We start from the raw sequence: 12,421 nt of genomic DNA on the forward strand, positions 1-12,421 counted from the left end.
CCTTGCCCAGACATTTCCTTCCCAGTCTTGGGCATTTGGGGGCGCAGTTGAAGGCACCGCGCCGAGGCCGTGTAGTGTTCCACTGACAACCTCTCTCGGGGAGGGATGGGGGTGCACTCACTGTGGGAGGCCCCGCCTCAGACACACACACACACACACACACACACACACACACACCCCGAGATCCTCCCAGGCTTCTGGTAAACCCACGATGCGACAACCCGGGGGTCCCAGAGCGAGGAAGATGGATCCGATCCGCCTCACACTCAGTCCAGCCGGAGTGGCGGGGTGTAGGGTGCGAGCCTTGCCGGGGCATTTGAAGGTGGGCATACCGCCTCCCAAGTGAGGGGTGTGCATCCTCTTGGCGGGCCCCTCGGCTGTTGAGTCAGGACCAGGCCATCTTCCCCTCCCCTTCCCTCGATCCCGCCCCAGACAAAGGCAATCTGAACTCCAGCCGAAAGAATCAGGGGATCAGGTTGCTCTCTCGGCCTCCCCTCTCTTCCCCTCCGCCCCTCCTAGCTTCTCCCCTTTCCACGTGACTCTCAGGAATCTTTTGCCAAAGCTCGGAGTCGCTGGGTCCATTTTCACTCCGAGCTCAGGAGAGAGGAAGGAGGGGAGGGAGGCGGAGCGTCTGTCCTTTAAACGCGGGGCTCCAGAGGGGGCCTGAATTTGTGCGTTTCCGGGCTCTCTGGTCCAAGTGGCTCTAATTCTGGGGTCCCTTCCGGGCTCTCCAGCTCTTTCCTCCTTGCATTTAAAATGATGATTCCTCCTCCGCTTCTGTAATCGCATCTCGACCCTGCAGACCGGCTCCGGGCGCACAGTGCGGAGGTGGCCGCCGGCACGGAGAGCGCCCGGTAGGGCTCCTCACCCCGGCTGAAGGCGGGGGCGCGAAAGTAGCGGCTGCGTGCCTCCGCGCAAGCCCCGGGCTCTCCTCCGGAGCATTCGCACTATCTGCGGCAGGGAGCGCAGCCCGAGGCGGCGCCGGGCGGCCGCAGCACCGGCGAGTCCCGGGAGCCGACCGCAGTGCCGCACAAAGTTTCCCGCGAGCCTCCCGGGGTGGCTGAGGTCCGCTGAGCCCTGGGGGCCCAGCCCAGAAAGAGGGGTGGCTGGGTCTTTCGGGGCTCCCGGCAACCCCATTGGCCGACGCGGCGCCGTCTGAGAGTGTCCTGCGAACTTTAAAAAGGTGCCGCCGAGGAACCTGCGCCGGGGTCTCCACGGTTTGGGGATCCGGGAGCCGACGTGCCGGCGTCTCCACGACCAGGGACCAGGGAGCGGTTGGGTCCGGCCTGAAGGAACTACTGGGAGATCAGGTCGGCCGGTGACCCGCAACTTTCCTGCGAGACTTGGCCTCGGGGAACTGCGTGCGCCCTGCCTTCTCTTTTATTCTTCCAGCTCAGCCCGCGTTGGCGTCCTGCTCGGCTGGAGAGCTGGGCGCGCTGTCCCCCGGCTGTGAGTGAATTGAAACCCCTTCCCGCCCCGGCGCCTCGGGGCTGATGTGAGTGTCGCTCTCGCCTCGTTTCCCCGGAGGTGACCGCTCGCCGCCGCCCTCTATTCTCGGTGCGCCCAGCCAGGGGCGCGGAAGCCTGCGTTTCGGCTGATAACTGGTTCTTGGTTGCTGGGCTCCTCCAGCGTGAGTGCCGAGGCGGCGATGAGTGTCTTCCAAGTGTGGCTCGGGATGGCTCTCACATTGGCGGAATTTGCAGCATTGCCTCATCATTCTGAAGGTGAGAGAGTGGTGCTGTGTGTGTGTGCGCGCGCGCGTGTGATCGTGCTCTTTTAAAAGCTCAGCCGGTTTATGGTATTGTGAGTCAGATGGAAGTTTTTTGGGGATGGGTAGGTGGGTGGCCGGGGAACTAGAGTGGGTTTTTTTTTCTGAGAAGATTCCATCCAACTCCTGATTGTTTTGCACGCGGATACCAAGCCCCACTCCCTCTCTGCCCTGAGCGCATTTGGGGGGCGGGTAGTGGCCGATGGAGGTGCCATCCCTGAAATTGGATTCTCTTTCTTCCACTTCCCTGGTGCCCCCGAGTGGAAAACAACTACATGGAGAGTAGGTGAGGAGAGAACAACTGCTCTTACCTGCGTAAAAATACTTCTGCTCCTATGAAACATAAAATCCGGCTCCTTAAAACCCCCCTCCTCTCCCGCCCTCCTTGCCCCAGTGGATCTCCCCGTAAATTCCAATTAAGATTTTATAAACCGGTTAGAAGTGGGCAATTCAATCGCACTAAAATAAATCTCCCTAGTACAGAAAGGCACCAGGCTGCCTCTACCGCGGAAAAGAAGTGGTTAATAAGAGTTTAGCTCCATTCTCTGACTTCGCCCTCTGCCTCCCAGTTTTCCTCCGGGGCTCCAGTCTACGTGTAAAAACCCTGGAGCTGGAGGAGAGAAAGGAGAAGGTGGGAATTGTCGCCATGATAGCAAAAGCGATGTGAGCTCGGGCAAATAAATGCATCGATAAAAAGATCAAGAGTCTGGGGGTCCTGGGATGCGGGCCTGGGGACGCGAGGCGCCAGGAATTCCCACCTGCTCGGAGTCGCCGGGAAACTCGCCTCTCTGGGCTTAGGGAGGGGGAAGGGAGCCGGCGGGCGGAGGAAGACGGCTTAATCCACCGCGCTGGGCTCTCGGCTTCCCCTCCCGGCTCCATTCATTATTCATCCAGCTTCAGGAAGGAGGGTTCACCTGCCCCGCTTCAAATCAGAGCCGCAGCGGCGGGCGCCGCGGGGCTGGGAGCCTTCTCCGCGCAGGTGCGGGCTGGCGGCGGCTCGCGGGTGCGGATCCGGGCACCGGGTGGAGGGTGGCCGCAGACCCCGGCGGGACACAGCCCTGCTCGGGTGGACCTGCAGCCACCTGAGCTGCTGCCTTTTCCTAGCTAGCTTCCCGAGAGAGGGTGGCGTGGCTTTGGAAACGCACAGCACTGGGGACTTGCTCGTAGGTGAAGGGACCGTCTGCCTGCACCCTCCCGGGAAGTATATTTAGAGTATACGGCCCCGGGAAGGAGCAGGTCTGGGACCTGTGCTGCCCTTTTCAAACAAGGCATAACCTGTAGAACCATGTCTTTATTTTATGTGTGCGTGTGTTTGCAGACTTAAAAAACAATAAAACTTAAAGGGCTTAATTGTAGTGAAGCAGATGGGAGAGTCAACCTAGGACATCCCAGTGTGAACTTGAGACGTAGAAAAATTACATTGTCACCGAGTGATGGGAGTTTCCTATTTAGGATCATATCCCGACCACGCGGAAGACGTGCTTTCGGTCCCCCATAGCTCACCAGGGAGCAGTTGGAATAGAGCAATGATTGGCTTCTCAGAAGCAGATCTTTTGAAATGACAAAAGCCATTATTATGAAGAGCCTGCAGGGTTCGCTCTTTGGAAGACTGGTTTACAAAAAGGGCAAAGTTTAAGAACGTCGAGTTTTCAGATGGGGGAGAGGAAGTGTGGGGCGTGAGGGGCACTATTCCTCCAAAGATTCTTTGGATACTTTGCTTCTTACTGTTTCAGCCCACCTTCAGAACATTCTAGAATCATCTCACAACCTGAACTGATACATGTTTGAGTTTCCATCCAAGTCATAAGGATGCTTGAAAGAAAGTGAAAGTCGCTCAGTCCACCCTATGGACTATATAGTCCATGGAATTCTCCAGGCTAGAATACTGGAGTGGGTAGCTGTTCCGTTCTCCAGGGGATCTTCCCAACCGAGGGATGGAACCCAGGTCTCCGCCATTGCAGGCGAATTCTTTAGGAGCTGAATCACCAGGGAAGCCCCATGCTTGCCTAATAATGAATGAATGAGAAGGGAATTTTATGGAGCACATACTATCTGCCTGGCACTAGGCTAAGCGCTTTACATATTTAATCTCATTTAATTAAATTAATTAAATGATAACAGCCCCACAGCCAGAAAATCAATTGTCATCTGATGAGACTTTTGATTTGATTCTGTCAGGGTTTTCTTTTTCTCTTAAAAAAATAAAAGCATTGAGGTCAGAGATGGAGAGCTTAAGGATCTTAGAGATTTCCTCAAGTTGTTAGAACTAGTCCTGGCAATGATTTTTAAAAACGGAAAAGAAGGATTCACATGTATGGGTCTCTTGATGTGACCAATTCTGTGATACTTTTGCTGTTCAGGCAGAATTTGTTTTCTTCTCAATGCTCAGAGAGCGTGTCATATATGTTTCTAGTAAAACACCATTTAATAATTCTATAATTTTAGTTGATAAAGATGCAGTCTTCTTTTTTATCTTTTTTTCTGGGTTAATTGGTTTTATTGTCCTCATTTTACATACAAAGAAATTGCAAATTTGTGCCTCAGCAAAATAACCAATAAAACTAACTTTAAAAACTAATAAAATGATTAATCAAATTAAAGATGCAGTCTTCTTCATTTAACTGTGTGTTCACTGAGGGCTGAAGATGGCTTTTGGTTATTCTTATATCTCCAGCTCAGCTCCTGGTGCACAGTAGGTACTAAAAAATATTGTTCAGGTGAATGAGTATTGCCAGATCACATTTCAAGTTAAGCTTAGACTGCTGCCGTGTGGCCTTGAATGAACCACCTAACTTCTTTAGGCTGTGTTCTGTTATTCACCAAATGCAGAAATTGGCTAGGTGATAGCTCTAAAATACTTGTGCTAATCATCCAACATAGAAAAAAAAAGTTCAATATTTACTGCTTTCTTTGCAATCGGTTGCAACTTCCTAGTTCTGAATTTTATTTTAATTATTAAAAGAAAACTGAGGTTTTACCAACAGGTAATTGACAGTGTTATTTTACATTTTCTTATATCACCAAGCGGACAAACCACTATGATTTGAGAACTTAATAAAATCAGAAAGTCACAGAGAAACTTCTAACAAACATGGCTGCTTTCTGAATCAGATGGGCTCTTCCATGACATTTCCTGGAGAAGAACATTTTGAGTTGTGTTGACCCTGGTTGTGTGAAGTTACATAGGTAAAACCTGTTGGCTTGTGGATAGAGAAAGACTCTTGAATTAGTCAGAGAACTGAGTTCTAGTCTGTGTCCGTCACACCCCATGTGACTTCAGCCATTTTTACAGTCTTCCAGACTTCTTCCTTTAAAGGCCATTAATGGAATATATTGAAAAGGATAATTTGATAGTGTTTCATTTATGGGTGGATCTACAGTCCATGGGGACGCAAAGAGTCGGGCAAGACTGAGCGACTTCACTTTCACTTTCATCCTATTTGGTTCCACTCTTGGCTGGAGAGTTCCTCCTATGTAGGAGTCAGTGCTTAAAACTCAATGTTAAGGAAGGAAAGACATTGGATAGGAAGAAATAACCTATCTCTTCACTGTTTCATTCCACAAATCTTTATTGAGAGCTTATGTATCAGGTTATCAGGTTATATCTGGTAGGGACATTTAGACATCAAAAAAAAAATCATAATACCTGCCCTGAAGGAGTTTGCATTCCTGGAAAACCATTAATATAGGTGAGAGAGCCATAGGGACATGTCAACATTGACCCTTGGTGGGTTTACCAATATTGAACAATTGCAACTCTGCATCTTTTGGCTTTTGCAACTAACTACTAGCAGAAATAAAGGTGTGTTTATATTGTCATAGGCTCTTATGTCCCTCATATTATATTTATGTTCTCCTCTGGGGATTGGATTCTAGGTGTTATCCTCTGCAAATAAATCCTTTAGTGAAGCATGGCCATCTGTATTCACTGTAGTGGACTTGAGTGGCAGTATTACTCAATTTTACTCAGACACGAGTAGTCGTAAAATACTCGGCCACCACTTGGCTCAGGAGAGGGGAGGGGTTGCCACATGGCATAGCTGGAGCCCTGTGCCAAATCTTACATGAGTTCAAAAACAGTTGGCCCGTTTTCGATTTAACTACACTATTAATTGATCTGACTTCTGGTTGACAATAATCAGGACATGAGCTGTCCTGTCAGTTCAGAAAACGATTCTGTTTTAACTGTTCCACAGTGTGCAGGCCATATGCTGGATTAGAGCACAACATAAAAGCTTGAATATTTAAATGCCAACTTGTGGCTGCTTGTTCCTAATGAGTCATGATTTTGTGATACCATGGTCTCCAAATTTTTTCATATCTTATAATCTTATCTGCCACTATTTCTTTGAACTAATGGATCTGACATTTTGTGATTCTTAGGTTTTAACATCTCTAATTTGCTTGTGTTATCAGGTAGGGGTTTCTATTATGAATAGTTTCAGGCTGTGAGTACAGGTGCAAATTGTATCTCAAATTTCCTCTGAAAACTTCAGACTTTATACAAGTGTTCCATAATAGACTCCCTTATAATGTGCCAGTGGGCCTAAAAACAGACATTTACCTGTTTACATGAATATGAAGTGACATTCTGTCTAAGGGACCTGCAAGAAAGGCACCAACCTCAAGGCGGGAAGGTCTCATGATCTTGGCTTCCTTCTTGGCACTGTCTGATCCCTTCACCCTGCAAAACTTCACGTACTTTCTCACAGGTGTCAGAACTTCAATTACTCGCCATCTCAGCTGTGTTCCATGTCCTAAAACTGGCCAAGTTCTTGGTCAGAGGACTCTGGTTCCTCTTGTCTTTTTCCTTGTTTTTCCTTCTAGAAGGCCTGTTTCTCCTTCTAGATCTGCATCACTGTGCATGCATATGAGTGCGGGCTAAGTTGCTTCAGTCATGTCCAACTCTTTTGCGACCCTATAGAGCCTAGCCCACCAGGATCCTGTCCTTTGGATTCTACGGGCAAATATGCTGGAATGGGTTGCCATTTCTTAGGGCGCGGTGTCTTCCCAACCCAGGGACTGAATCCGCGTCTCCTACATTTCATGCATTGGCAGGAGGGTTCTTTTTACCACTCGTTGGTCAGAATTCCCATTAATCTGGAGTTGCCTTTCAAGTTCAAATAAGCCAAAATTGAAACCTCAGAGTTGCGATCATTTCCTTAAGAGAAAAACTGATGATGAGTGGAGACAATAACTTTGTTTTCCAAAGTGTATGGGTTGATTGATTAGTGAAAAGGCAGCAGCAGAAGCTGCACACAGTGACTTTGTCTCCCCGTGGGTGTGAAGCTTGTGTGGGTGTGGCAAAATATGCCTGCTCACGAGGACTACATCTGGCATGGGGTGGTGATGAATGTTTGAGGGAACTGGGTGTTACAGTGGAATGCTTTCTGTCCTCCAGAAGGAAGCAGTGAGGTTTTGGAAGCCATGTTAGTACTCATTTCTGCAGCTGCCTTTTGGGTAGAGCTGTTGTGTTGTAGGAAAGCCTTCAGAGGCCAAGGCTTATTTCTTTCAGAGTTGTACATCCTGCAGCAACCCAAATTGAATTAACTCCTTTTCCTAATGATAGAATTTATCAGGAGTTACACATAGTTTTGACTTCAGTATCCAGCAGATATTTGGCTTAACGAAGTGTGTTTGTGGGGCCCCACTTACTGCCATTTTATTTTTTCATGGTACAAAGAATTTATAACATTTGTCCAAATGTCCAGAAATGGACTTTGATATGAATACTTGGATACTTCCTAAGATACCTGATACCTTTTGGAGGTTTGAAAGGATAGTGGCTTTTGAAGGGTAGTGCTGTGGAAGAGGGTAATAAAATTATTTGAGGATGGTTTTATCTAAAGGTTAAATTTTGTTAAATTGTACCTAAGTGATGATCTTTATGTTTAACTTTTAAATGTCAGAAGTTATTAAATAAGTATGTGTTTTAAGAATTGAATTGTGTTGATATGTATTTATTTACCTATATACGATTATTTAGTGGCTCAGACAGTAAAGCATCGGCCTGCAATGTGGGAGACCTGGGTTCGATCCCTGGCTTGGGAAGATCCCCTGGAGAAGGAAATGGCAACCTACTTCAGTACTCTTGCCTGGAAAATTCCATGGACAGAGGAGCCTTGAAGGCTACAATCCATGGGGTGGCAAATAGTCGGACACGACTGAATGGCTTCACTTCACTTCATACGATTATTTTGGAGAAAGAAATGGCAACCCACTCCAGTATTCTTGCCTGGGAAATTCCATGGACAGAGGAGCCTAGCAGGCTACAGTCTATGGGGTTGCAAAGAAGTCGGACATAACTTAGTGACTAAGCATATGTTTATTTTATATATATATCCACATGCCACATGATTATTTTATAAATGGATCTATATCCATATATATGTATATATATCCTTATGATATACTGTAGACTTACATAGTCTTTGGAATAGGATTTCTTAAAAGAAAAGTAAGTTACTTAGGAAGAATTTCCCCTCAAGGTTTTATCTCAATTTATTCTTATTTGAATGTCAAGGGCACAAAAGTCATTTCAGTAAATTTGCCCATAGAGATCTTTGATTCAAAGCCCAAGTGTAAATAATAATTTCATTTTCTTTGAATATTATTCTTCATTCCATTATTAGTAGATAATGTAGACCAGTCCTAACTTCATGAGAAGTTAATAGTATTGAGACTTTTCCACTGATCTGTTGGAGGCCAGGCCCTGTAGTAAAATGTGTCCTTTGCTTGTTGGCCATCCAAGTGTGGCAAATTGTAAGGGTATGCTCTTGGTGTGTGTATGCTATTTCAATCTGCTTTGAAACGTGTTTCTGAGCTAGTAGCTGTTTGCACACTGCTGCATGTTTATAGGTTAAATCAACACCTGTTGTGCTGTTCAAAAATCATTTTAGAAAAAGAATAATCATGTGGGCTGGAAAGCTTCATGAAGGAGATGGGATCAAGTTCAAGGAACTTGATTAGACCAAATGCATCTCCTGCAGGAAACGAAAATGAGTAAAGGCTTTGACAATATGAAAGTATTACCATGGGATCCTAAGTTGGCCTCTTGGGTTGGACTGGAGAATTTGTGTAAGCAAAGAAAGGCCAAGAAGCCTGGATCAGTTAACTGGGACTGGATTATGGAGGCTTTGCTGATTTGTCATATAGGAAAACGCACACTGTATGTATCACATGTCGTTGTAAACACAGTTATTTTAAAATTCAAACAATAAGCTTCAACACTGCTTTCCCTCATGTGTGTCCTAGAAATATTGTTTTAGTGTTTGGGGTTATTTTCCCAAGGGAAGAATCCTCAAGCTTTTAAGACTTTGGAGAAAGCAGAGTTTGCCGATTATGACGCATGTAGATGCAGTCTTTGTGTTAAGTTGGCCAGAGCTATGCCTATTGGTCTGTTATGCATCTCTTTTAATTCTTGTTTTGTTTTTCTCCCACAGGTGCTTGTGTCTATCAGGGTTCCTTGTTGGCGGTAGGTCATTCCTCATATATTTGACTTATTTCTTATGAATGTGAAATACTTGATTGAGGTTACTGAGTGAGGTGACCCTGTCATTGTAAAATATGTTTATTTTCCTTCTTGGTTTGATGATTATCCCTCATCCTGGCACAATCATGCTCAATTACTTAATACCTTTTCCAGAGTGAATTAGTTCCATTCAGATGCTCAGGTATTGGAAGAGAAATTCAGACACCCAACACGATTTGCATTCCATGGCTGTCTCGTGTGTTCTTTCAATCAGAGAGAAAATTAGGTCCCATTCTCTTGTCAGATATGAACTAGGGCACAACTTCTTTATCTCGCTGTTGCATTTTGAGTCCCCCCTCCAAAAAAATGTATGATTATTGAGTACAATGTGGAGGATCCTGATCATTGCTTTGCATTATACATTTAAGTGTTGTAAACAACAAACAAATTAACATTATATCTCTGAACCTTTGCCATGTAGAGTAGAATTGATTTTGAATCTAACATCAGAATGACTTGTGGGGAAAGCTGATGCAAGATTCCTGCATTTCTTTTCATTAATAGTGTACTGTGGTGCATAACAGTATGTTAATGCCTTATTGAAAAGACCGTCTACACTCCATCAACTCTAATAAATGGTGTGACGAGTCATTCTTCACCACTTTTTTATTTTAGTTTAATAAATGCTGTAATAAAAAAAAGAACTCAAATGGTTAGAAAGGGTTTGCTCATTTACATCCCAACCCGCTATTGACATGTGTGATACTAATGTGTCATCTTGAATTATCCTTGTGGAATTGGAATAAATGAGAAATATTTGAAATATCTGAGAGTCTAGATAATTGTAGATGTTCACAGTAATATTCTTGAATCTGAACTTTATGTAATAGAGTTACTGCTCTGGAGATTTATGAGCATTTTCCGTCCTTATATTTTTCTATAAAGAATCAGGAGAAAGCCCTTTTCCACTCTCTTTTCCATTCCATACCCTTAAAAGCCTACTTTTCCTTTGGTTTATTCTTTAGTACATTTTAAGAAGCATTTTAAAAATAAAGTGCTATAAAGTATATCATCAGTTTGGGGGAGCTGTAGAGATAGTTTGTCCATTTTAATACAAAGGAAATTACTTGTTGTATACAGTGCTTCGTAGCTTTTCAGTATATTTTCATAGCTATCAATCATCTACCTGATACATACAGTGGATCAGTGACATAGACAGGCCACATGTTATTTTATGCCCTCCCTCTTTTTAATGAAGAACCAAGAGTGAGAGAGACAGAGATCTGCTAAAGGTAATTGACCTTGAAGGAGTGGACCAGAATAAAACAACCTGACTTTTTTCTGGTTGTTCCTCCTGAATCTGAAGACAGTGTCCCGACTACCTTCTGTGTTTGATGCGGCAGCGTGGTAGTGTACATTTGAGTATGACTGTAGCAAGTACAGGGAGAGGTCAGTTCGGTTGGATCAAGTTAAGGGAGTGGTCACCAGCACACCTGTGACCCTTCCAGTTGTCTTCTTTACTTACCAAGACTTCGGTGTGTTTGTTCCTATATGTCCCCAAGCCTGGTATACTTACGATTGTGGTTATGCAGCTCAGTGAGAAAGACAATACATTTGCTGCAATAATAAAGCTTATTATTCAACAAATATTTATGGAGTGACACCCCTGGACCTGCTATTCTAGGCACTGGGAATGCATCTGGGAACAAGCAATATCAGATTAATGCTAAGAGGGAAAACAGTATAAGGAGAGGGGAGAGATAGAAAAGGCTAAATAGGGGACAAGGGTGGCCTCTTGAAATAAGAGGACAGGGAATGGCTCCCTGAGGAAGTAAGGTGACATTTGAAGAAAGACCTGAGGGGCACGGTAAGAGCTACCCCCTTGGACGTCTGGGAAAAGAGAATTCCTGAGCAGGGAACAGTGAGTGTAAAGGCTGAAGCAGGAGCTTGTTTGGCTGTTTGAAGATGGGCGTGGGGGCCATTGTGGATGGAGCATGTGACCCAGGGGAGTGTGGCAGGAGATGAGGTCCGGGAGGTGGGCGGTGACCGCACAGTGGGTCCTTGCATGGATGTTAGCTTGTCCTTTCAATCCGTGGGTGAGCCACTGGAGGAGCTAAGAGCAGAGGAATGACAAAACCTGACTTACCGTTTAATTAAACTGCTGGGGTGGGAATATGAAAAGAAATAGCATTTGTTTCTAGGGAAACTATATAGTTGAATACTTTAAGAGGTGAGTTGCTGAAAACTTGCTGTCAAATTAAGGGTGAGAGAAACAATTTTAAAAGATTGGGGGGAAAACATAAAAGTCCAGAGAGATTCTGGTTTGGGTTTATTTGCAACCGTGTGAAGTCGTTTTTCCATTTTAAAGAACTTCAGGACTTGAGGCTGGCAGGGAGGTTGGTGCATTGTGGCCACAGCCAATTGTCTGCTTAATTCATTGCTGTTCTCACCACACAGGCTGGTCTTGAAGAAAAGCACTGTACCTGCATCAGTGAAATTGAATGAATATGCATTTATGTATTTTTAATTTAAAATCCAGACTTAAGAACTTTTATATACTGTTTAAGCAACTCCTTGGGTGAGAGGATTTCTGTGGTAAGAGGCATGGCGTTTGGGAGCTGGCTGTGAGGATGGTGGTATGGAATTCTGAGTAAAGCTGGTGCTTTGCCATTTTTAACCAGATCCTCTTTCCATTTCTGGTTACTTACCGGCAATGAGGGTGACCTGGGTTTGATCCCTAAATTCACAGTCCCAAACTCTGTGAATTCTACCTGTGTGCCTTTTAGACCTGGGAGTGACTTCAGAGATCATGTAGTCCAGACTCTCCATTTATAGTTGGGGGAGCTGGGGCAGGGCTGTGAAGTTCTTGCACTTCTTTCGTTTCTCAGGTGTGTGTTGTGTGTTAGTCGCTCAGTCATGTCCGACTCTTTGTGACCCCATAGACTGTAGCCCATAAGTCTCCTCTGTGCATGGAATTCTCCAGGCAGAAATACTGGAGTGGGTTGCCATTCCCTTTTCCAGGGGATCTTCCCAACCCAGGGATTGAACCCTGGCCTCCAGCATTGCAGGCAGATTCTTTACTGTCTGAGCCACCAGGGAAGCTCATTTCTCAGGTGCTGTGCTTAGTTGCTCAGTCGTGTCTGACTCTTTGTGACCCCATGGACTGTATCCTGCCAGGCTCT

The 12,421-nt window shown here is 45.4% G+C and overlaps 1 protein-coding gene across 2 annotated transcripts in view; it reads left to right on the forward strand.

Annotated features, from left to right (window-relative positions):
• Positions 1–600: 600 nt before the first annotated feature.
• FRAS1 (Fraser extracellular matrix complex subunit 1) overlaps positions 601–12,421 on the forward strand; it is a 534,238-nt gene continuing 522,417 nt past the window's right edge. Inside the window, exons 1-2 of one of the 2 annotated variants that reach the window (XM_070372561.1) lie at positions 601–1,724; positions 9,211–9,242. In XM_070372561.1, the coding sequence (XP_070228662.1) occupies positions 1,649–1,724; positions 9,211–9,242 (108 nt within the window). In that variant the 5' untranslated portion in view covers positions 601–1,648. The remainder of the gene's footprint in view (positions 1,725–9,210; positions 9,243–12,421) is intronic. The other variant, XM_070372562.1, reaches the window with a different exon arrangement.

Source organism: Bos mutus, chromosome 6 (genome assembly GCF_027580195.1).
Source record: "Bos mutus isolate GX-2022 chromosome 6, NWIPB_WYAK_1.1, whole genome shotgun sequence".
In the NCBI taxonomy this organism is placed as follows: Eukaryota; Metazoa; Chordata; class Mammalia; order Artiodactyla; family Bovidae; genus Bos; species Bos mutus.